Source organism: Cetorhinus maximus, unplaced genomic scaffold (assembly GCF_964194155.1).
Source record: "Cetorhinus maximus unplaced genomic scaffold, sCetMax3.hap1.1 HAP1_SCAFFOLD_971, whole genome shotgun sequence".
Lineage (NCBI taxonomy): Eukaryota > Metazoa > Chordata > Chondrichthyes > Lamniformes > Cetorhinidae > Cetorhinus > Cetorhinus maximus.
The window spans coordinates 72,788-97,961 of NW_027596913.1; the positions used below are offsets into that span (position 1 = coordinate 72,788).

General features: G+C 48.4%; 1 protein-coding gene and 1 long non-coding RNA gene across 2 annotated transcripts; one reads left to right on the plus strand and one right to left on the minus strand.

The window, feature by feature from the left end:
* Positions 1 to 3,590: 3,590 nt before the first annotated feature.
* LOC144675364 (uncharacterized) lies at positions 3,591 to 13,532 on the plus strand. Its single transcript, XR_013574944.1, has 5 exons — positions 3,591 to 3,667; positions 4,537 to 5,404; positions 8,778 to 8,846; positions 11,603 to 11,705; positions 12,735 to 13,532. It is a non-coding gene; the product is annotated as an uncharacterized LOC144675364 (long non-coding RNA).
* Positions 13,533 to 21,775: 8,243 nt separating this feature from the next.
* On the minus strand, positions 21,776 to 24,191 carry LOC144675362 (protein BTG3-like). The gene is made up of 2 exons (XM_078536193.1): positions 24,019 to 24,191; positions 21,776 to 21,917 (listed from the first exon to the last, which is right to left on the minus strand). The coding sequence occupies exons 1-2, from the start codon at positions 24,189 to 24,191 to the stop codon at positions 21,776 to 21,778; spliced, it is 315 nt and encodes a 104-aa protein (XP_078392319.1).
* Positions 24,192 to 25,174: the final 983 nt, after the last annotated feature.

Consider the following 25,174-nt stretch of genomic DNA (forward strand, 5'->3'; position numbering starts at 1 on the left):
CTCAGCTGATGAATCAGTACTCCTCCATGCTGAACACCACTTGGAGGAAGCAGTGAGAGTGGCAAGGACACAGAATGTACTGAGTGGGGACTTCACTGTCCATCACCAAGGGTGGGTCAGTAATACCATCACTGACCAAGCTGATGGAGCCCTGAAGGACAGAGCTGTCAAACTGGGTGATGGAAGGAGTTAACGGAGCTATCAAGCTGCACTCACTCTCCAGCAACAGGGCTCTGCCGGCTACAGAGAACGGCAGCTGTGCCCCGCCGGCCCAGCTACAGCCCAGTCAACCAGAAACCGGTTTTCGGTGAATAATTTCGGCGTGCTGTGCCCGAATACTTCGCTGCACAGGAGGCTGCTAGACAGCCGAGCAGGCAGTTTAACATCTCAGCTGAAAGACAGCACTTCACACAGTTCAGCACTCACTCACTCATTTTGGTATCTCCCCCCACTTCCCCCCACTACCCAGTCGTTTGGGGGGTCCCCGTGCCACAAGGGTTTGATTGTAAATCTGCTGCTGTTCATCCTTGAATTTATTTAGGATTGAGATAGACCGATTTTAACATTCTCATCCTTTTATCAAACATTCTGTGGCCTCACTCCTCCCCATGTGTAACCTCCTTCAGCCCCACAACCCTCAGATCTCTGCACTCCTCCAATTCTGGTGTCTTCAGAATCCCTGATTTTCCATCGCTGCATCATTGGTGGCTGAGCCTTTAGCTGCCTGGGACCGAACTCTGGAATTCCATCCCTCAACCTCTGCCTGTCTGTGTCTGTCTCTCTTCCTTACCTCCCAACAACACCATTTGCTCTTTAAAGCCTACTCCACTGCCTGAACCCTTGTGTAGCTTGGTGTCAAATTTTGTTCCATAAGCTCTTGGGTATGTTCTGTTGAAGGTTCAATATAAATGCAACTTGTTGCTGTTCAGTCTCCTCCTACACTTTTCAAACCACCACCCTGTAACCCAGACATTAGATGATTCAGTCACTGGGAAGGCCATCTCGGATTCCCTTCACTCACTCAATATCCACATCTCCGTGCACACCACCTGTCCCCATCTACACCCCTCACAGTGGGAGGAGGGACTATTGCAGGGTTCTCTAACTCTGTCCTCTGGCCCTCCCTCTGTCGGTCAGCACAGCTCCTGTGGAGTGTCCAGCTCTTGACCATTGCCTCCCCTATAAGCTTCCTCTCCTCTACACTCTGTGCTCCATCACCGTTCAGCTCCTGTGACCCATTTCCCAGCTGTCATTGGTACCCAGGATGTTGAGTGTAATTTAATCGGTCTGTGCTCCTGAACGGCTCCTTTACACACTTGTCCAAAGTGGTTGGATTCTTTTAATGTCACCTGAACTCTGCTGGATTTTCTGTCCTAGGAAACAAAATAGACACCAGATCACTCAAAATGGAGCATCTTAAGTTGTCACAGAGGTGACCTGTTCAGATGGATCACGGGGCCTTGTGACAACAGCACCTGAGCATCAGGATGGAGCGGCTGGAGAACTAAACCTTCTGGGGAACGGGACTGTCCAGCACTAACTGAGTTTCCCCAGCACTGAACCTAAGTCCGGTATATTTTAGTTTTGTCTTTTTTAGTGAGTGGTCATATTTGTCAAAGTTTGTATAAAACTTCTAATGTAAATATTTTCTGAATGTGTCTATACGTTTCTGTCAGGTGTATTTTTTACTTTTCTGCATATTGTTGTTGATGCAAGGTCTAATTAAAGATAAGCTGATGCTGAAATGAGTGGATCTACAGTCTGATGTTTAATGACTCTGGTAGTCACTGCCTGAACAGAAGTCATGCTGTCTGCAGGCAGTAAGTCTCCCGATGTGAGAAGTGAATGAGATTGGCTGAAGACTGGTATCTGTGACTGTGGGAACTTCTGGAGGCCAGGAATGATCATCCAGTCAGCCTTTCTGGTGATTGGGCATTAGGGGAAGGGGAGGTGTGGGGAGAGGGATCGGGAGGGAGGGAGTGTGTGATCTCCCTTCACCTGTCCTGGTGTGGAAGTGGTTTTGGCATGAACAAGCAGAGCGATTCAACTTCTTCAAGGGTGGAGACCCTTACACAGAAACGGAGAGACAATGCTGGAACATAGAAATAGTATTCACACTTCGAGATAGCAACTGAATAATGACAGGAATCCAGACTTGTTCCTGAAACTCGTCATGAACAAGTTATATTTTATAATGTTAAAGGTGTTTTATAAATGTCCCAAGGTATTTCACAGGAACATGGTAAAAGAGAATTTGATACCAAGCCACATCTGGAGATATGCAGTCAGAGGAGGAAAATGAGATCAGTTTTCCAGAGCTTGGGACCCAGACAACTGAATTGCAGACACCTTTTAAGGAAAAATTCTCTTTTAATATAAATGTAGTTACATTGCAGCCCCCAAAAACACATATTCTCTTTGGCTGCCAGTTTCTCCTCCAATCTCCATCCTTCTCCACCTGGCTGAACTTGTTCACTGAACCCCTTTAATACAGGAACCAGACTCTGGGTTTATCTGTCTGAACCCCTTTAATACAGGAACCAGAGTCTGGGTTTATCTGACTGAACCCCTTTAATACAGGAACCAGACTCTGGGTATATCTGACTGAACCCCTTCAATACAGGAACCAGAGTCTGGGTTTATCTGACTGAACCCCCCTAATACAGGAACCAGACTCTGGGTTTACCTGACTGAACCCCTTTAATACAGGAACCAGACTCTGGGTTTACCTGACTGAACCCCTTTAATACAGGAACCAGACTCTGGGTTTACCTGACTGAACCCCTTTAATACAGGAACCAGACTCTGGGTTTATCTGACTGAACTCTCTGTTTTTATCTGTTTGTGATTTATCCATCCGCTCTTGGTTGCTACAGGAGGGGGTTTTCAGTCCCGAGTCACTGTGGGATTGTTTATTTGGTATATAATTTAGCTGAAAGCCACATATCTCTGGCTGCTCGGATATTTCAGTCTTTGCTGCGGTTTTCTCACTGCAGCGGGTGTTTTTCCTGGTTTATTCAGTGGAGCGGGTGCGCCCAGAAAGAGAGAATGAAACAAACGAGTTAAGTGGTTAAAGGGAGGGACTGAACGCTCTGTAGTTTTACGTTGTCTCAATTGAGACAGTCACTGAGTCTTTGTCTTTTATGCACTTGCTATTGGCCGATGTATAAACCCAGTGTCCAATCCCCAATCAGAATGGAATGACGACTGAACCGCCTCTTTTGCTGTGATTGGTTAATTCATTTGCTGTTGTTTGTTCCAAGAAATACCCCGAGGGAGGTTCCCGCCCACTGGAGCTAGAACCACCAAATGACGTCACCAGCAGCCTGGACTGTCCCATTGTCACAGTGAGTTAGGGGGGGGAGTGAGGAATAATGACCCAGCCTCTGTCAGGAAAAGCCAGGGTAAAAGCTGCTTTTATCCTGTGGTGATTGGATTAATTCTACAATCCCGGTGCCGGCTCCCGGGAAACTGTTCATTTCAGCCCCGGGGGGAGAGGGAGGAGAGTCTGGGAATGATCCCTCCCCCCCTGTCTGAATGGAGCCGGATACAGGCCCCGCCTCTTTCCCATTCGGCCCGGTGGATGTGTCTCTCCTGTTGTCCCCCTGTCCCCGGCTCTGAGCGGATCCCTCTCTCGGGGAATGGATGGAAAGGAGCTGCAGGTCCTGTCAGTGTCTCACACCCGGGGGGAGGGAGGGGGATTCGGGGGGAAACTTTCCTTTATTTTCACCGGGATTTAACTCTTTATCCGGGGGGGGGTGGAAATGGATGGAAAAGGAGCTGCGGGTCCCTCAGTGAAAACCGGAGCGGGGACCGGGAGTGGGGAGCGGGGACCGGGAGTGGGGAGCGGGGACCTGGAGTTGGAGCGGGGACCGGGCGGTTCCTCCTGCTGATACCGGATTAAACTGTCAGGTTTGGAGCGGGAACAGGATCAGCAAAAAAACGACATCGAGAGAAAATGGCCGCAGTAAACGTGGAGATTCTGATTGACAGGGCGTCCCGGCAGCTGATTGGATCTGGTTTGTGTTGGGCGGGGTGAGCGCTGATTGACAGGGCGATCCTGCAGTAGATTGGATCCTGGTTTGTGTTGGGCGTGGTGAACGCTGATTGACAGGGCGACGTAGCAGCTCATTGGATCCTGATTTGTGCTGGGCGGGTTGAGCGCTGATTGACAAGGCGGCATAGCAGCTGATTGCATGCTGATTTGTGTTGGGCGGGGTGAACGCTGATTGACAGGGCGGCGTAGCAGCTGATTGGATCCTGATTTGTGTTGGGCGGGGTGAGCGCTGATTGACAGGGCGATCCGGCAGCTTTTTGTCTCTGGTTTCGCTCCTGTGGGTGGGTGGGTGGATGACGTCATCTGTTTGAGTCAAATTGGAAAATTCTGGAAACACTGAGCAGATCAGGAGGGAAACAGTTAATGATTCCAGTTTAATGTTGATGCTTTCAGAGCTGTTCTGTTTTTAGTTTAAACTTGCAGCATCTGCAGTATTTTTGCTTTTATTATAACAAGTTTTCTTTCTCTTCTGTTCCCAGTCCCACTTTCTTCAATAAAACCTCCCAAAGCCACAACCTCCAGCCTCCCCGAGAAGGACAAGGGCAGCAGGAGCCTGGGAACAGCATCACCTCCAAGCTCCCCTCCCAGTCACACACACACCGCCTCGACTTGGAGATATACCGGCCGTTCCTTCATCGTCACTGGGTCAAAATCCTGGAACTGCCTCCCTAACGGCTCCGTGGGAGCCCCTTCACCACACGGGGCTGAAACGGGTGAAGAAGGCGGCCCATCACCACCTCCTCAAGGGGCGTCTCGGGATGGACAATAAACGTCGGCCTTCGCCAAAGACGCTCCCATCTCAAGAATTAATATTTCATTGTAAAGATTCCTTTTACGTCCAGTAGATTGTGATCCATAAGGAATATTTTTTATATGGACAAGTCCTTATCCTGACTAACAATTTGCTACCAGGAGTGTCTGGGAGATACAATGGGTGATGGGTTGATTTCCACTTCAATCAGACACCAGTTCCCAGCTGGATTTAACCCAGTATCAGAGACTGGAATTCTCACCTACGCTCACCGGGGTAGAGGGAACAAGGGATGGGAAGCGGCAAGGGATTGTAATAAAGCGGGAAAAAAGTGTCTGGTGAAAAAGCCACAGTCATGAGGATGTTCAGTGCGTCTCAGACACTGAACCAAGACCAACAGCAACTAAATGGAGTCATGAATGTGTCCTTGCTACTGAAGTAAACTCAATCACAACAATGAGGATGTTCCAGTTTATCTTGAAGTGTGGATGCCATTAAGTCTTGTGTCATGAGGCCACACAGACAGTGAAATATGTTCTGAATCATAGCGACACGAGGAGAGACCCCCAACCAGCAGTTCAATGTATCTCAGACAGGTAAGTTCCAGTTTCAGTTTTCTCCCATCACTTCAAGATGATTCCAACATTAAAGACAGACCTGTGTTTATATTGCATCTTTCCTGGTAATCTACAGCTCTGCTAGGGATGTTGGTTGATGGCCAAATAAACCAGGAGGAAGTCACCTATTCCACTTCCAGTACTGGCTGTAGGATCACTTACATCCATGGGAGAGGGCAAAAGGGACCCTCAGTTTAATGTCTCGACTAAAAGACAGAACTTCCAATAGTGCAGCACTCCCTCAGTGCCACAGTGGGAATGTCAGCATTTTTTTGAGCTCAGGTCTGTGGTGTGGGTTTTGAACCTCATTGTTCAGGGACAGGGATGTGCTGTCTTTTGGACAGGACGTTGAACCATAGGATCATATATGTTTCAGTCAAGTTGTCTCTCAGTCTAAAATCCAGCAGATACATGCCTAATGTGTCCAGCTTTTCCTCATAAGACAACCAATACATTCCAGGTATTAGTCTGGTAAACCTTCTCTGAACTGCTTCCAACACATTTACATCCTTCCTTAAACTGGAGCATAACCTCCCTACTTTTATATTCAGTTCACCTCACATTGTCTTCGCTTTCCTAATTACTTGCTGTACCTGCATACTAGCCTTTTGTGATTCATGCACTAGGACACCCAGATCCCTCCATCTAAGCTCTGCAATCTCTCACTACTTAGATAATATGCTTTTTCATTTTTCCAGCCAAAATGGACAGTTCACATTTGCCCACATTATACTCCATTTGCCAGATCTTTGCTCAATCACTTAAGCTATCTATGTCCCCTTCACAACTTACTTCATCAGCAAATTTAGCAGCCATACCTTCTGTCTCTTCATCCAAGTCATTTATGTAAATTGTGAAAAGTTGAGGCCCCAGCACTAATCCCTGTGGCACACCACTTGTTTCATCCCACCCATTTATTAATGTGGCAATCACCTTGATAAAAACAATTGCTAGTTAAACAGGTGATGGCCATTGATTATCCCATCTAAATAGAATAGAAAGATACGGTTGGAACACTGTGTGGTAGCATTGAGGAGTTATCTTGAAAAATAAACCAGCTTGAACTAAAAGGCCACAGCCTGGATTAATTCCATCAGGCCCCAAGGATTTGTCAGCCCACAACTCTTAACAATTTTTTCACTACCGTTTCATTGGTGATTGTAATTTTCCTGAGTTCCTCTCTCCCTTTTCCTGATTTACAGCTATTTCTGGGATGTTACTTGTATCCCCCGTAGTGAAGACTGATACAAAATCTGTTCAATTCATCTGCCATCTCCTTACTTCCCATTATTAATTCCCCAGACTCGTTTTCTATAGGACCAATGCTCACTCTGTTAATTCTTTTCTTATTTAGGTATCTATAGGAACTCTGGCTATCTGTATTCATATTTCTAACTAGCTTTCTCTCAGACTCTTAATTTTCCTTCCTTATTAACCTGTTTGTCATTCTTTGTTCTCTATATTCTGCCCAATCTTCTGAGCTGCCACCCATCTTTGTGCAATTATGATTTTTCTTGAAGTTTGATACTGTCTTTAACTCTTTTAGTTAACCATGGATGGTGTGTCCTCCCCTTGGAATTTTTCTTTCTCATTGGACTGTATTTATTTTGTGTATTCTGAAATGTCCCTTCAAATATCTGCCACTGCATCTCTACTGACCTATCCCTTAGCCTTATTTTCCAGTTCACTTTAACTAGCTCTGTTTTCATTCCCAAATAATTGCCCGTATTTAAGTTTAAAATACTAGCCTTGGACCCACTCTTCTCTCCCTCAAACTGAATGTAAACTTCAATCATATTATGATCACTGCCACCTAAGGGTGTCTTCACTATGAGGATAACAATTTATCCTATCTTGTTGCACAATACCAGGTCTAGTATAGCCTGCTCTGTGGTTGGTTCCAGAGCATGCTGTTCTCAGAAACTTTCCCAAAAACTTTCTTTGAACTCCTCATCTAGGCTACCTTTGCCCATCTGATTTTTTTCCAGTCTATATGCGGATTAAAATGTCCCCATGTGCCTTTCTGACAAGCTCCCATTATTTCCTCCTTTAAATTCCATCCTACTGTGTGGTCACTGTTAGGGAGACTGTACACCACTCCCACAAATGACTTCTTGCCTTTATCATTTCTCATCTCGACCCACACCGTTTCTACATCCTGGTTTCCTGAATTTAGCACAATAGTGAGGGATGACCTATTACTGCAATTAATTAACAGAGCCACCCCTCCACCTTTTCCTAGCTTCCTGTCCATCTTAAATTTCATGAGCCCTTTAATATTCAGGTCCCAATCTGTCATCCTGCAGCAATGTCTCTAACGTGGTCATGTGATCAGACCTGGAGGAGTACATCCAACCAGAGCTGGTGTTCCAGCTGCCCTTTAGTGTGATGTTACCCACGCTCACTATTTGAGTAAATAAATGGATGACTGCCTTTAGATCTACAGTGTGAGTGGTGACTGAAAATCGTGCAACATAGGAGTTCATTCAGCCCATCGTGCTGCCTCTGAGGAAGAGCTACTCAATTAATCCCAGTCCCCTTCTCTTTTCCCACAGTTCTGCAGATTTCTTTCCCCATTCAGGTGTTTATCCAACTTTCAAAAACTCTAATTGAAAGAGCATTTTTAGCCTTGTTAAATCTCAACTTTGGAGCTTCATAAAACCAGATTTGGCCCTGAGCCACATTAGGAACAGGTGACCAAAAGCTCAGTCAGAGGTCGGTTTTAAGGCTCATCTTCAACAAGGACAGACAGTGTCGAAGAGGTTTAGAGAGGGAGTCCCAGAGCTTAGCGCCCAGGCAGCTGAAGGCACGGCCGCCATTAGTGGAGCGATGGAAAACGGGGGATGCTCCAGGGGCTTGAATTGGAGGAGCGCAGAGATCTCAGAGGGTTGTAGTGAAGGTTGCAGGTTACAATGACAGGGAGGGGCTGGAAGACAGTGGAGAGATGGGGAGGATTTGAGGGGTTGGAGAAAGTTAGAGATAAGGATAGTTGGAGGGACAAGAGGTTACAGAGATAGGGAGGCAATGAAAGGATTAGTAAGCAAGGATGAGAATATTAAAATTGAGACATTACTGGACCGGAGGCTAATGTATATCAGTGAGCAACATGGGGGTGATGTGTGAAAGGGACTTGGTGTGGGTGTTAGGATATGACGGCAGCAGAGTTTTGGATGGGCTGGAGATTAGAGGGTGGAATGTGGGACACTGCCCAGGAGAACATTGGAATAGTTGAGTCTGGAAGTAATAAACGCAGACATGAGGGCTTCAGCAGTAGATTAGCTGAATGGGGGGAGATGCTTAAGTTAAATAGTGGATCTAATTCGCATTTGAGCTGTAATGTTTTCTATTCCAGTTTGTCGAACCCCAGACCCAAGTGTAACTCCTGCAGTTGATCATCATAAACAACACAACACAACCGAAGGTAATACCGTGTGAAATTTTATAATGTTAGATGAGGTGTCAGCTGTGGTTCAGTGGCTTCAACATTCACCTGAGTCAAGTGGTCATGGGGCCAAATCCCCCTCCAATAGACATGGGGAAAATTGAGCACAACACCTCCTAGGGTAGTGCCAGATGGGGCGGTGCCACTCCCTCTGGCTTCTCCCTGAGGGGCCATCTTTTTTATGGGATGAGAAACCCAGGTTGCCATTTGCCTTCTCTGGTGGATGTACATGATCCCAAATCTCCAGCACAAGCTGGGTTTAGTTGAAGGCCCTTAATGCCTGAGCTTTAACCTTCCCACAGAAATGAAAGCAGTGATTTACTGGTCAGTGCTTCTTGTAAATCAAGCATCGCAGTGTAACCATGTGAAGCTTGGGATGTAATGTACCAGCAGGGAGGTTATATCTGTGGATAAATACTTTCAATCTTTCCCTGGTGACTCGCCTGTGCCAGTTTCTGGGCTCCTTGGGGAGCAGGTTGTGCTGCCCTGTACCTACAAACGCAATGTCCCAGTCTCAGATTTACTGGTAATTTGGGGGACATCTCAGCATGAACATTTACACAAGTTCATCACTGGGAATGACGATTTGACAGGACAAGACCCATGGTTCAGAAACAGAACAAAACTGTTCAAAGATCAACTGGAACAGGGCAGCTGGTTGGTTCTGATCTCTGACCTCAGGAAGTCTGACCAGAACCAGTATCAGTGTCAGATTTACAGGAACACGAGTGTGGGCTATTATTGGGAGCAAACTGATCTTGGTCATCTCTCTAAGAGGTGAGAGGTTTCTGTTTCAGGTATTCTGTATTTAATCTCTGTATGGGTTAGGTCATTCAGTGGTTATGTTACTAGACTAGTTATACAGAGGCCTGGACTAATGATTCAGAGGATGAGAGTTCAAATCCCTCCATGGCACACCCAGAATTTAAATTCAGTTTATTAAATAAAAATCTGGAAATATAAAGTTGGTTCCAATAAAAGTGACGCTGAAGCTGTTGGATTGTTGTAAAACCCCAACTGGTTCACGAATGTCCCTTTAGGGAAGGAAACCTGCTATCCTTACCCAGTCTGGTCTCTATGTGACTCCAGTCCCACAATAACCTGGTTGACTTTTAACTGTCCTCTGACTTGCTCGGCCACTTCAATCAGAATCAAACCATGAGAAAAAAAGAGACTAAAATTGAACAGATCACTGGATGTGACCCAGTTATGGAATCAGGAAACAACCAAGACCCACCCAGCCCAGTGGACTCTGCAATATCCCCTCACTAACATCTGGGGACTAGTGGTAATGCTGGGAGAGCTGGGTGATATAGTCATACTCACTGATGGAAGGAGTTGACAGAGTTATCAAGCTGCCCCCCCTCAGCTGATGAATCAGTACTCCTGCATGTTGAATGCCACTTGGAGGAAGCACTGGGGGTAGCGAGGACACAGAATGTACTGAGTGAGGTCTTCAATGTCCATCACTAAGGCTGGGTCAGTAATAGCACCACTGACTGAGCAGACTGAGCCCTGAAGGACAGAGCTGTCAAAAACTGGGTGATGGAAGGAGTTAATGGAGCTATCAAGCTGCACTCACTCTCCAGCAAAGAGCTCTATCCATCTCCAGATGTTGGGGAGGTGGGGCCCATCACACCTCTCAGGCAGCCTTTGCAAGACCCAGTGCACTTGCCTTGAAAGTGTATCCCAGTAGACCCAGGATCCTGGGGGGATTCTCTCCACAGGGGGATGTAGGCTGCTGGGAATGATCCTGCTCAGGGTAACTCTGGAAAACTTCCATTCTACCCCCCCCACAGTTAATGCAATCTTGTTGGATTTTTCACTTTGCCGACCCTGTTCCTGATCCTTCCCGATCAGTTTGACCCAAATCCCGTTCCTCCCAGGATGTGTTTCCCTAAAGCCCGATAGAGTCTTTGAACATTTCTGCAGTTTGTTTCACACACAATACTAAACACATGATGTTTTCTTTAGAACACACACAGGTACCAGGTAAACCTGTTTCTAAACTACTGCATGTGTTTTCAGCTCTTACATTTGAACATGCTGCAGAGACAGGTAGTAACATTAGAATGTTTGAAATGCTGTGTGATATTTCACCATAGAATGATTCTGTGAGAGTGAGTGGTGTGGGTCACTGTTACCTGTACATGGCCCTTAAACTACTTGGAATTGTTATTTCTGTTTTTTGAATCTCACCTTCCTGTCGCTCAGATACAGAAGTGAGGATTCCTGCTTCCCACTAGCATTAGTGTCTCTGGAATCCTGAGTGGAAAGTCTTGGTACAATTTTAACCGAACCCTCCTATTGGGAAACTGACGGGATTGTGTGTAACACTGGTTGAAGTCAGTGGGGAGTAATATTGACCTGGGTGTAAATCAGCGTTCCACCCAATCCCGTGGCTTTCCTTTCCTGATTTAATTAAAATTCCCGCTCTATTTCATCGGACTGTTGGGTTTAACTGGAGGGAGGTTGCTGCTGGTCAGTGTCCAGTTATGTCGATTGGAAAGCATGTATCCATCACATTGTGGGACAGTGTGTGTGTGCACGGAGCTGTGGGGTGGCCTGGTGTGTGTGTGATTATTGGTATCTAACCTCCCACATCCCTCCAGGACTAGAATTAACCAGGGATCTGTTTGTACTGGGGTTGGTTCTGAAACACTAGGTGCTGAAGGTCTCTGCTGTTAGTTTTGTTAGTGTGTCCCAGTCTGTTAATGTCTTCATTCTGTCCACAGATTCTGGACTCTCTACTGGAGCAAGAGTGGGATTGGGAATCGGAATTCCTGTTCTTCTTGTTGCTGTAATTGTGGTTTTCATATTCCAAACACGGCAAAGATGGTGAGTTCTAGAATGTTCCACGGCTCCCATTGTTAATTCCAGTTTAGTTTTATTACATTTAGTGTTGTGGAAATGTTGTGTACAGCGATACACTTTGAGCTGCCTGTGCTCATCTCTCTGGCCTCTTGACCATCCCCTGATTTCCATCACTCCACCATTGGCGGTCGTGATGTCAGCTGCCTGGGCCCTAAGCTCTGGAATTCCCTCCCTAAACCTCTCCTTTTCAGGCGCTCTTTAAAACCTACCACCTTTTGATCAAGACTTTGGTCACCTGTCCTAATATCTCCTTATGTGGCTCACGCTTTCCCCTGTTAGGCACCTTTGGACAATAAGGCTGCTATATAAATGCAAGTTCTTGCTCAATCTCAGCACCCTGTGACCCGGCCATCAGTGGTTTCCATCACTGGGGCAGCCATCTTGGATTTCCTTGTCTCCTTCAACATCCCCATCTCCCTGCCCACCTCTCACCCACCCAGCGGTGGGGAGGGGAGATTATTACAGACTCTCTAACTCTGTCCTCTGACTCTCCATCACGATATTTCTGTGTCTGTTAACCTGTTTGGTCACTGCTGGATTGGGCTTGAGCACATCAAGGAATATCCTGTCCATCTGTGGCTCCTCTCAATCCTTCAGGATCAGTCTGGAGAGTCCGGACACTCCCAACCTCCTCGTGTCTGATCTGATCCCCATCATCTTCAGCTCAGTGTTAACCGAGATCCTCATCAATTCTTCTTCTTCTCCAATATTGAGGTGAGCTGGCATTTTTCTATTTGTCTGGTGCCTCGGTCAGCACAGCTCCTGTGGAGTGTCCAGCTCTTGCCCATTGCCTCCCCTATGAGCCTCCTCTCCTCTACACTCTGTGCTCCATCACCGTGCAGCTCCTGTGACCCATTTTCCAGCTGCTATTGGTACCCAGGATGTTGAGTGTAATTTAATCGGTCTGTGCTCCTGAACGGCTCCTTTCCACACTTGTCCAAAGTGTTGGATTCTTTTAATGTCACCTGAACTCTGCTGGTTTTTCTCTCCTAGGAATCGACACTCGAACAATCGAAATGAAGCATCTAAGGATGTCCCTTTGACAGGGGTGACCTGTCCAGATGAAACACGGGGCCTTGTGACAACAGCACCTGAGCATCAGGATGGAGCGGCTGGAGAACAAAACCTTCTGGGGAACGGGACTGTCCAGCACAGACTGAGTTTCCCCAGCACTGAGCCTGTGTCAGGGAGGGGAAAATCAGCCCAGAATGGATGATTGTTACATATGAACGTATAACCCTCTGCGCTGTGGAGGCTCCCCCCGCAACACCACCACTGCCCTGCGGGTGCCAGCCCTCCCCCCATCACTCTCTCTCCCCCCCCCCCACAATGAGGCACCGTGGACTACGTGCTGAGGGATGTAGTGGAGCTTGGGGGCAGCCGCCACAAAGGCGCAATGGGGAAAGGTCGCTGTCTAAGACCTTTCAGCTACAGTGCACCGAGGGGCTGGGAATTGTATAGACCCCTCGGGCTGTACGACTCAGACGGAAAGTGTACAGTGAATACTAAATATATCATCATTGTATTGAAGCACCTCAGAGTGTTAACATGATGTATGTCGATAAAGTGAATAGCTTTGCACTGTCTGACTCTCGGTAATGACCATATTGAAATGTCTGTAATATTGATTCCATTGAAACACCTCATGTCCTGTGTGGAAAAGTGGAATATGATTGCATTTTTTGTGATGGCCATTTTGAAATGCCTTGTAATGTTTTTTCAAATATTTTATGAAAGTATATTGTTCCAAATAAAAATTTTGTATTTTATATCTTCAAAATGAAGTCAAAACAGGTCTGTGGGTCTGGATTTTTAATTTCGTATGTTTCCCAGTTGGAGGGGATTCTGATCCTCCAGACAACCCTCAGAGAGAAATTTCTCATTTCTGTCTTAAATGGGCAACCTCTTATTTTTAAACCATGAGCCCCAAGTTCTAGATTCTCTCACAAGAGGAAACATCCTCTCCACATCCACCCTGTCAAAACCCCTCAGGATCTTACTCTTCGAGTCCGTCCAACCCACCCATTCCAGGTATTGGTCTGGTAAACTTTCTCTGAACTTCCAACGCATTTACATCCTTTCTTAAATAAAGAGACCGTTCAGTGCTTCCTTGTGGAGATCATAGTTCAGGATTGAAATCAGAATCACTTCCCACTGACCGTGAGTCCTTGTCACCAACTTGTCATCAGTGAGTCTGAGATGATAATTTCAGAATGTCCAAATCAACAGGAGATCAGGAAAAGGAATTGACCAATTTGGTATTTTAGGGACATTTGTTTATTACACTGAATAAGTTCAATAATGTATTGGTACTTACAATTATATTTTGGACACTATTAAGTTTATACAAAAGTTCCCTGCCTTCCATGATCTTTACTGTCATCAGTGTAGAACATGATCTTGGAGAGTTTCCCAATGCAGCTGCAGTTGGTGGCTTTGGCTTGGTGGGTGCGGGGGTTGGGATTACGAGGTTCGGGACTCTCACTGGATGAACATCCTGTGTCACCAGCTGCTCTCCTTTGGTGGCTCAGGTCAATTCTTCCACAGGACCTCCACCCCTGGAATCGGGGAGAGATTGGTCCCTTCTCTCCACCCAGAAACTGAACTGGACTAGCCATATAAACACTGTGGCTACAAGAGCAGGCCAGGGGCTGGGAATCCTGAGGCAAGTAACTCACCTCCTGACTCCCCAAAGTCTGTTCACAAGGCACAAGTCAGGAGTCTCTGATGCAAACTGTCCACTTGCCCTGGATGAGTGCAGCTCCCACAACACTCAAGAAGCTCATCACCATCCAGGACAAAGCAGCCCGCTTGATGGCACCCCTTTTACAAATATTCACTCTCCACCACCGACGCACATTTGCAGCAGTATGTACCATCTACAAGATGCACTGGAGAAACTCTGTAACCTCTTCCAACCCTGTATAACCCTCCCTATCCTTGTAACCTCCTCCTGCCCCTACAACTGTCCCTATCCCTTTAACCTCCTCCAGCCCATACAAACCTCCCTATCTCTTTAACCTCTTCCAACCCCCTATAACCCTCCCTATCTCTGTAAACTCTTCCAACCCTTATAACCCTCTCTATCTCTGTAACTTCCTCCAGCTTCTGTAACCCTCCCAATCTTTGTAACCTCTTCCAGCCCGAACAACCCTCCAAAATCTCTGCGCTCCTTTCAGCCCCTTGAGCATCCCCCGATTCCCATCGCTCCAACATTGGCGGCCGTGCCTTCAGCTGCCTGGGGTCCTAAACTCTGGAATTCCCATCCTAATTCTCTATCTCCCTTCCTTTAAGATGCCCATTAAAAACTTCATTGTCTAAGCTTTTAGTCCCTATAATCTGCTTAGGTGGCTCTGGATCAACTTTTGACTCATTTACAAAACCCTGATGTGCATTGGGGCACTTTTTTGCAATATTAATGGCGCTATATAAATGCAAGTTGTTTTTTGTTGTTGTTCCTGTATTAAAGGGGTTCAGCCATTAGATGGCGCTGCTCATCCAAATTTAAAACTGAGCAGCGGCGCCACCAGGTGGGCAAAGGGCGATATTGCAGAGACAACTTCAGCAACTTTCAAAACAGAGACTTGCATTTCTCTGGCGCCTTCACCTTCCCAGGTTGGCTAAAGCTTTTCACAGCCAATTAAATACTTTTCCAAAAGTATGTTCGCTGTAGTAATGTAGGAAACGTGGCGGCCAATTTTCGGACAGCAAGCTCCCACAAACATCAATGTGATAATGACCCAGATCATGTTTTTTTAGTGATGTTGGTTGAGGGGTAAATATTGGCCCCAGGACACCGGGGAGACCTTCCCCCTGCTTTTCTTCCAAATAGTGGCTGTGTGATCTTTTACACGCACTAAGGAGACAGATGGGGATCTCGGTTTAAAATTTCACCTGAAGGCCAGCATCTCCTTTGGCACCGACCCTCCGACAGCGCGGCACCCCCTCAGTGTTGATGGGGGGCAGCGGGTTTGGAGAGGGAACAGGAGGTAGGGGGCTGTTTGGAGAGGAACCAGGGTGATGGGGTGGGGAGAGGAAGCAAGGACAGATGGCGGGGGGGAAGAGGAGTGGCGGGTGGGGAGAGAGGGAGTTGGGTGGGGAGAGAGGGAATGGGGGGGAAAGAGGGCGTGGGGGGGAAAGAGTGAGTGGGGGGGAAGAGAGGGAGTGGGAGGGAAGAGAGGGAGTTGGGGGGAAGAGAGGGAGTGGGAGGGAAGAGAGGGAGTTGGGGGGAAGGGAGGGAGTTGGGGGAAGAGAGGGAGTTGGGGGGAAGAGAGGGAGTGGGGGAAGAGAGGGAGTTGGGGGGGTAAGAGAGGGAGTGGGGGGGAAGAGTGGGAGTGGGAGGGAAGAGAGGGAGTGGGGGCGAAGAGAGGGAGTGGGGGGAAGAGAGGGAGTGGGGGGGAAGAGAGGGAGGGGGGAAGAGAGGGAGTGGGGGGGAGGGAGGGAGTGGGGGGAAGAGAGGGATTGGGGGGAAGAGAGGGAGTGGGGAGGGAAGAGAGGAAGTGGGGGGAAGAGAGGGAGTGGGGGGGAAGAGAGAGAGTGGGGGGAAGAGAGGGAGTGGGGGAAGAGAGGGAGTGGGGGGGAAGAGAGGGAGTGGGGGGAAGAGAGGGAGTGGGGGGGAAGAGAGGGAGTGGGAGGGGAAGAGAGGGAGTGGGAGGGAAGAGAGGGAGTGGGGGAAGAGAGGGAGTGGGGGAAGAGAGGGAGTGGGGGGAAGTGAGGGAGTGGGGGGGAAGAGAGGGAGTGGGGGGGAAGAGGGGGAGTGGGGGGGAAGAGGGGGAGTGGGGGAAGAGGGGGAGTGGGGGGGAAGAGAGGGAGTGGGGAAGAGAGGGAGTGGGGGAAAGAGAGGGAGTGGGGGGACGAGTGGGAGTGGGGGGAAGAGGGGGAGTGGAGACTCTCTGTAATGACCATATTGAAATGTCTGTAATATTGACAGCGCGGAGCCCCCTCAGTACTGACCCTCCGACAGCGCGGAGCCCCCTCAGTACTGACCCTCCGACAGCGCGGAGCCCCCTCAGTACTGACCCTCCGACAGGAGAATGTGTTAATAGCAGAACGAGGGTTTGCAGTCGGTGAAAGAACAACATGGAAGAAGTGACAGATGGTCCTTTGGGGTGGGAAGAGGGGACATTGGAAGCGAGAAGGATAGCAAGTGGGGTAAAAAAGGGGATAAATCAATGAATAAAAATGAGCTAAAACAATAAAAGCACTTTCATGACCGGAAGGTGTTGAACTCCATGTTAAGTCTGCTGTTTCTCCAGTTTGCTGTTCTGCTTTGGTGGCTCGGGTCAATTCTTCCACAGTACCTCCAACCCTGGAATTGGGGAGAAATTGGTGCCTTCACTCCACCCAGAAACTGAACTGGACTAGCATATAAACACTGTGGCTACAAGAGCAGGCCAGGGGCTGGGAATCCTGTGGTGAGTAACTCACCTCCTGACTCCCCAAAGCCTGTCCACCATCCACAAGGCACTAGTCAGGAGTGTGATGGAATATTCCCCACTTGCCCTGGATGAGTGCAGCTCCCACAACACTCAAGAAGCTCAACACCATCCAGGACAAAGCAGCCCCGCTTGATTGGCACCCCATCCACAAATGTTCACTTTCTCCACCACCGACGCACTGTAGCAGCAGCGTGTGTACCATCTACAAGATGTACTGGAGAAACTCACCAAGGCTCCTTAGACAGCACCTTCCAAACCCACCACCACTACCATCTAGAAGGACAAGGGCAGCAGATAGTTGGGAAGACCACCACCTGGAAGTTCCCCTCTAAGCCACTCACCGTCCTGACTTGCAAATCCATCGGCCGTTCCTTCACTGTCGCTGGGTCAAAATCCTGGAGCTCCCTCCCTGACAGCACTGTGGGTGTTCCTACACCACATGGACTGCAGCAGTTCAAGGAGGCAGCTCATCACCACCTTCTAAAGGGGCAATTAGTGACGGGCAATAAATGCTGGCCCGGCCAATGACGCCCACATGAATGAATTAAAAAATCCCACTCCCTCCCCCACCCTAACGAGTGACCAGTATTGTTCCATGAAAGTCCCAAAGTGCCTCAGCCGATGAACACATGGAGTTGTCCAAAAGGAGGAAATCAGTATTCCAATCTTTACAGAAACTCACACCACCCTGGGAATGTTGTTTGAACAAAGTGGTTTAATTTATTTTACACAAAAGAAAAAAGAAATTTAATGAGACATTCAGAATAAGCCATTTAACTCGCGCTTAACTGACTGTCAATAAATACTGAGTTTTATAAAAGTTTCTCCCATTCACCAGTTGGGGAGCAGTAACACTGTGTTGGTCCGCTGTGATTTTTCTCCAATATCAGTAAAGACTTGGAGAGACATGAACTGGGTGAGGGTCTGGGCAAGGGGCTTCCACTCGCCCCACTGGGGAGCTTGTGTCCCTGGGTTACTGGGGTGGAAACACAAGTCACTGTTTGAGGGTGGGAATGGGCAATGGCAGCAGGACAGCAGACCAGGGGTTCACTGTGTTAACACACTGCGGCCTTTGGTATGAATCAACACAGCAAGCTCATTCAGGAGGCCATTCAGAGATAGGGACCCTTCCCCTAACCTGGGAGAAAGATACAGGAACACTATTCCCACATTAAGGAAGAAGAGCTAAAAAATCCCAGGGATCCAGAGTTGTTCCTCAACATCTCATCCTCAGGAAACAATTCCCCAAATCCCTTTTAAACAATTTTTGGATTTAAAAAATTTAAATTGCTCAATGTATATTGCACAGAAAACACACTCTTTTGAGTGCTAGAGTTTGTCCTAATGTCTTCAGCAATCCATTCGCCAGGCACCTTCTGGAGCCTCACTCAGTGGATGTTGATGGGCTATTTGGCTATGATAAGCATCACAGCTAAGTTTCTTACCCAAGAGAGGCTCTGAGATTTCAACAGGAGCGAATGGAGAGTGATCAGCAGCAGCAAATAAAATAAAAGTGCAAAAACATTAAATATTCCACAAGCCAGATAGATGATAATTTAACAAATACATATTAACAGAGACTCTGGGGTATTTCACACACTCCCCCTGTAAACATGATAAATAACAATCACCTGTCAGGCAATGTGGACACACCTCATATTTTCAAAGATACCTGAGTTTTTAGTACAGATTTATAATACAGAGATGGCTTCAATTATATATAAAGTATACACAGAACCACAGGAGCAGCAGTGTAAACCCACAAACACACATAGGCAGTGTGGGCCTTACACACACACGTGAGTAGTGAATGTTATATACAGCAACACTTCTCTCTGACTCATTCACACTCACACACCTCGCTCACACACACACTGCGCTCACACACACACACACACCGCGCTCACACACACACACACACACACCGCGCTCACACACACACCTCGCTCACACACACACTGCGCTCACACACACACACACACCGCGCTCACACACACACACACACACACTGCGATCACACACACACCTCGCTCACAGTCACACACAAACACACACACACACACACTGCGCTCACACACACACCACGCTCACAGACACACACACTCCGCGCTCACACACACACCGCGCTCACACACACACAGCTCAGCCACTTGCAAACATGCCCATGGGAGTTAGAATGGAGCAGTTAAGCACAGGGTTGGCACAGCTCAGTGTGAGCGAGGTATCCGATCCCTCTGCTAGCCAGGACCTTCATCACTTGTGCCTTTTGCCGATCTTCGAGCAGTGGGCCTGCACCTGAGGCAGGAGGAAGCCTGGGGGAGGTTGCAGGGCCTTGTCCAGTCCGGGTATCAAGTAGTAGCTGATGAGGGGGACGGGTTGGTAGAATGTGGCATACTGCACCGGCTTGTGAGGGTACAGAGGCCACGCAGCAGTGCACTGGGAGAAACTTCCAGAAACCTAAGGGATAAAATTATTGAATCAATTAAACATGACAAATCAAACACACAAGCTCCATTTAATCCCCAGCCCCGTCTCCACAGGCCACGTGCAAGGACTTGCATTTCTCTAGCGCCTTTCCCCACCTCAGGACGTCCCAAAGTGTTTCACAGCCAATGAAGTAATTTATTTGAAGTGTGGTCACTGTTGTAAATAGAGGAAATGTGGGCAGCCAACTATTGCACAGCCAGTTCCCACAGATAGAAAGAGAGACAGACTGTGTTCGGGAGGGAGTGAGTGAGTTTAGGGAGGGAATTCCAGAGTTTAGGGCCCCCAGGCAGCTGAAGACATGGCCGCCAATGGCAGAGTGATGGGAAGCGGGGGATGGTCAAGAGGCCAGAATTGGAGGAGCGCAGAGATCTCAGAGGGTTGTAGGGGCTGGAAGAGGTTACAGAGATAGGGAGGGTTGTAGGGGCTGGAGGAGATTACGGAGATAGGGAGGGTTGTAGGGGCTGGAGGAGGTTACAGAGATAGGGTTGTAGGGGCTGGAGGAGGTTACAGAGATAGGGAGGGTTGTAGGGGCTGGAAAAGGTAAAAGAGATAGGGTTGAAGGGGCTGGAGGAGATTACGGAGATAGGGCGGGTTGTAGGGGCTGGAGGAGGTTACAGAGATAGGGTTGTAGGGGCTGGAGGAGGTTACAGAGATAGGGAGGGTTGTAGGGGCTGGAAAAGGTAAAAGAGATAGGGTTGTAGGGGCTGGAGGAGATTACGGAGATAGGGCGAGTTGGGGCTGGAGGAGGTTATGGTGATAGGGAGGGTTGTAGGGGCTGGAGGAGGTTACAGAGATAGGGTTGTAGGGGCTGGAGGAGATTATGGAGATAGGGAGGGTTGGGGCTGGAGGAGGTTATGGTGATAGGGAGGGTTGTAGGGGCTGGAGGAGGTTACAGAGATAGGGTTGTAGGGGCTGGTGGAGGTTACAGAGATAGGGTTGTAGGGGCTGGAGGAGGTTACGGAGATAGGGAGGGTTCCATGGGTTTATAGAAATAGGGAGGGGTGAGGAAGGATTTGAAATAAGGATGAAATTTTTTTTTAAAAACGGAGGTGTTGCTGGACCAGGAGCCAGTGTAGGTCAGTGAGCGACAGGATAGTGATGGGTGAACGGGACTCAATGTGAGTTAGGGTCTGGGGTCAGTTGAGTTTTTGATGAGTTTCCAGGGGTAGAAGGTGGGAGATTGGCCCGGAGAGTATTGAAATCATTCACTCCGCCCCTCCCAGCACTGGGTGCTCAATATTCTCTTTACCTTGCCAGTAGCTTCAGCTGTTTTTGCTGCAGTTTCCTTCACTGTTTGACCTTTGGCATGTTCCCCTTCATCTGACGAAGTCTCCGAGTGGCAGTCAGGTGTGCTGCACTCCGAGGACGCGCTGCCTTGCTCAGAGTCTAACGACGCCGCCCTCCTGGAGTCTTGTCCAAACTGAGCGACAGTGAAAGGCAGACTCCCATCACTACACCTGCAGGAATTTCAAATGAAGATTTAGTGGGAATCGGGTCAGGCAGCAACACGCGAGACACAGCCACTAACAACCTGGTATAAACAACAAACACCCACACAAACTGGCAGAACACAGCCGAGGGAAGGTTTACCGTACAGTGAAGGAGAGACAGAGAGCACAGCAGTGAGAGAGAGAGACAGACAGACACAATTCCCCCTTTGGAAGTTCCTGTTGAATCTGCATCCACCCCCCTTTCAGGCAGCGCCTTCCAGATCACAACAACTCGCTGTGTAAAAAAAATTCTCATCTCCCCCTCTGGTTCCGATTCCTTTCAATCTGTGTCCCTCTGGTTACCGACCCTCCTGCCACTGGAAACACTTTCTCCTTATTGACTCTATCCAAACCCCCTCATGATTTTGAACGCCTCGATTCAATCTCCCCCTTAACCTTCTCTGCTCTAAGGAGAACAATCCCAGCTTCCCCAGTCTCTCCACATGAACTGAAGTCCCTCTTCCCTGGCGCCATTCGAGTCAATCTCCCCCTCACCCTCCCCAAGGCCTCGCCTTCCCTCCTAAAGTGTGAGGCAGTGGGAATCGGACACAATTCTCCAGATGAGCTCCTTGTGTTTGTCTCTGCGGTGACTGTGTTGCTAAACCATCCAGGTGAAGACTTACCTGCAGCACACCTCCTGGGGATCAATCCACAACGTAATCTCTTTGGGCAGTCTCAACTGGTTATATTCCAGATCACAGTCTTGACAAGCGAGCAACAAGGATGGGTCTGCTTTATGTTTCCTGTTTATCCGAATGCATCTACCAGGGAGAGAAAAAATATACTGAAGGATCCAAGAGGACAGACATTAGACCATCCAGAACCCTACTGGCCCTTTTCCCAAGTTGTACCAAGTCCTGTTCAGCCTTCACCCCGTCACTCACTGACATACATTAGCTCCAAGTCCAACAACGCCTCCATTTTAAAACTTTCATCCTTGTTTTCAAAACTGTCCCCACAAACCACCCTATCTCTGTAACCTCCTCCAGTCCCTACAACCCTCCCTATCTCTGTAACCTCCTCCAGTCCCTACAACCCTCCCTATCTCTGTAACCTCCTCCAGTCCCTACAACCCTCCCTATCTCTGTAACCTCCTCCAGCCCCTACAACCCTCCCTATCTCTGTAACCTCCTCCAGCCCCTACAACCCTCCCTATCTCTGTAACCTCCTCCAGCCCCTAAAACCCTCCCTATCTCTGTAACCTCCTCCAGCCTCTACAACCCTCCCTACCTCTGTAACCACCTCCAGCCCCTAAAACCCTCCCTATCTCTGCAACCTCCTCCAGCCCGACAACCCTCCAAAATCTCTGCGTTCCTCCAATTGCAGCCCCTTGAGAATCCCCTGATTTACATCGCTCCACCATTGGTGGCCGTGCCTTCAGCTGCCTGGGGCCCTAAACTCTGGAATTCTCTCCCGAAACCTCTCCACCTCCATCTCCCTTCCTTTAAGATGCCCCTAAAATTTCATTGTATCAGCTTTAAAGGGGCTTTAAGCGGTTCAGCTGCTCATCCAAATTTAAAACTGAGCAGCGGCGCCCCCAGGTGGGGAAAGGGCGGTATTGCAGGGACAACTTCGAGCAACTTTCAAAACAAAGACAATCAAGGAACTCTCTCCCCCATCCCCACCGCCTTTCCGATCCCCCTTTTCTCCAATAATTTATATAGATTTTTCTTTTCCCACCTATTTCCATTATTTTTAAATGTATTTCCATCAATTGTTTTATCTCTTACCTTCTAGCCTATTTCGATCCCTTCCCCCCCACCCCACCCCCACTAGGGCTACCTGGTACCTTGCTCGTCCTGCTTTCTACCCTTAATGTCCCCATTAGCACATCCCTTAGATAATATCACCACCGTCACCACCTCTTTGCCCTTTAGTCTATGACATCTTTTGGCTATCTCCACCTTATCACTGGCCCTCTATCCAGCTGTACCTGTCCCACCCCCTCTTAAACCTCCTTATATTTCACCTCTTTTCTATTTTTCCTTAGTTCTGTTGAAGAATCATACGGACTTGAAACGTTAACTGTTTTCCTCTCCGCAGATGCTGCCAGACCTGCTGAGTTTTTCCAGGTATTTTTGTTTTTGTTTTGGATTTCCAGCATCTGCAGTTTTTTGTTTTTTTTCAAAACAAAGACTTGCATTTCTCTGGCGCCTTCACCACCCCAGGATGTCCCAAAACCTTTCACAGCCAATGAAATACTTATTCAAAAGTATGTTCACTGTGTAATGTCGGAGACGTGGCAGCCAATTTGTGCACAGCAAGCTCCCACAAACATTAATGTGATAATGACCCAGATCATCTGTTTTTTTAGTGATGTTTGTTGAGGGGTAAATATTGGCCCCAGGACCTTCCCCCTGCTCCTCTTCCAAATAGTGGCCGTGGGATCATTTACACCCACCAAGGAGGCAGACGGGAACTTTGGTTTAAAGTTTCACCTGAAGGCCAGCATCTCCCTTTGGCACCGACCCTCTGACAGCGCGGCGCCCCCTCGGCACTGGCGCTGTGGAGTGTCGGCCTGGATTATGGGGCTGAAGTCTCTGGGGTGGAGACTCAAACCCAGGACTTGTTCCATCTGCTCTCGCAAGTGGATGGACAATGTCCCTCAGCTCAATGCAAGAAATAGTGAGGAGGGTCCTCCCTGGCCAATATTTTATACTCTTTCAGGGGGAAGCTGGATAAAAACATGGGACGGGCGGGGGGCAAGGAATAGAAGGATATGGTGATGGGGTGAGATGAACAGGGGGTGGGAGGAGGCTCGTGTGGAGCAGAAACACTGGCATGGAGCAGATGGGCTGAATGGCCCGTTTCTGTGCTGTAATATTCTAGCCATTGTACTGGGCGGCTCTGCTGTTTGCTTACCTGTATGCTTGTCCTTTGCTGGGATTGGCTGGGTACCAGTGATTCTGGTATTTTCGGTACAGTATCGCAGTGAGCTTCTCCCCAAACTCCTCGATCTTTTCCTGATGTAGCCTGCTGCGATTCCTGACCATGCTGACCAGGAAGGACACTCCGGCTCCGATCTCCTCCTTCATCGTCTCCTGGTGTATCTGCGGGGGGAAGGTGGGGGTGTTTAGAGATTAACCTGTTCAGAGTGTGTTACAGTCGGGGATGTTGGGGTTGGGTGAGGGAGGGGGGTGGGGAGAAGGGTGATGGAATATAGAGATCATGGTCTGGCTGCTGGAATGACCCCTTTGTGTCAACAACATCCCACCCCCACCACCAGCAACTCTTTTACCTGCCCCCCCCACAATAGTGCTGGCTGGCGAGTTATTTGACTGTGGTAGGCATTGCTGACAAGACCCTTCTGGAACACGCACCTGGATACAGACAGACTGTTTCCTCTTGTGTGTGGGGGAGACCAGAACTAGGGACCATCGATATAAGATCATCACTAATAAACCCAATGGGGAATTCAGGAGAAACCTCTTTACCCAGAGAGTGGGGAGAATGTGGAACTCGCTCCCACAGGGAGTGGTGGAGGTGAATAGTATCGATGTGTTTTAGGGGGAAGCTGGATAAACACATGAGGGAGAAAGGAATGGAAGGATAGGGTGATGGGGTGAGATGGAGAGGGGGGTGGTGGAGGAGGCCCGTGTGGAGCAGAAACACCGGCACGGAGCAGATGGGCCGAATGGCCTGCTGTATATCCGGTGAAGAACTCACATTTCTGAAACGCCTTTAACCGCTGCAAGATATCCCAAAGAGCCTCACAGCCAAATGACTCCCTTCCATTTATGAAGTGGGGGTCACCATCGTAATGGGGGGAAAAGCAAAAGCCAATTTGCGCACAGCAAGATCCCACAAAGGACAATGCGATAGTGACCCAGATACGATTTTTATTTGACAGCGATATTCATTGGGGTGAATATTAGCCCCACAACATTAAAACGGAAAACGTTATAAAGGTAAATGGGAGGACGTGGAGACAGGGACAAGGAGCCAGTCCTTACTCCAGATGTTGTTCATAGTCACACAGCAGGGGAAGGACATCCCTCTCTCGGACAGAACACTTTGC

Bases quoted from the DNA above. Each gene is read 5' to 3' on its own strand.
- LOC144675362 (XM_078536193.1), bottom strand. From the start codon at position 24,191: ATGAAGGAGGAGATCGGAGCCGGAGTGTCCTTCCTGGTCAGCATGGTC. The intron at 21,918-24,018 runs GTAAGCAAACAG...TCTCCCTGGTAG, and splicing joins AGCAAAGGACAAGCATACAG to ATGCATTCGGATAAACAGGA.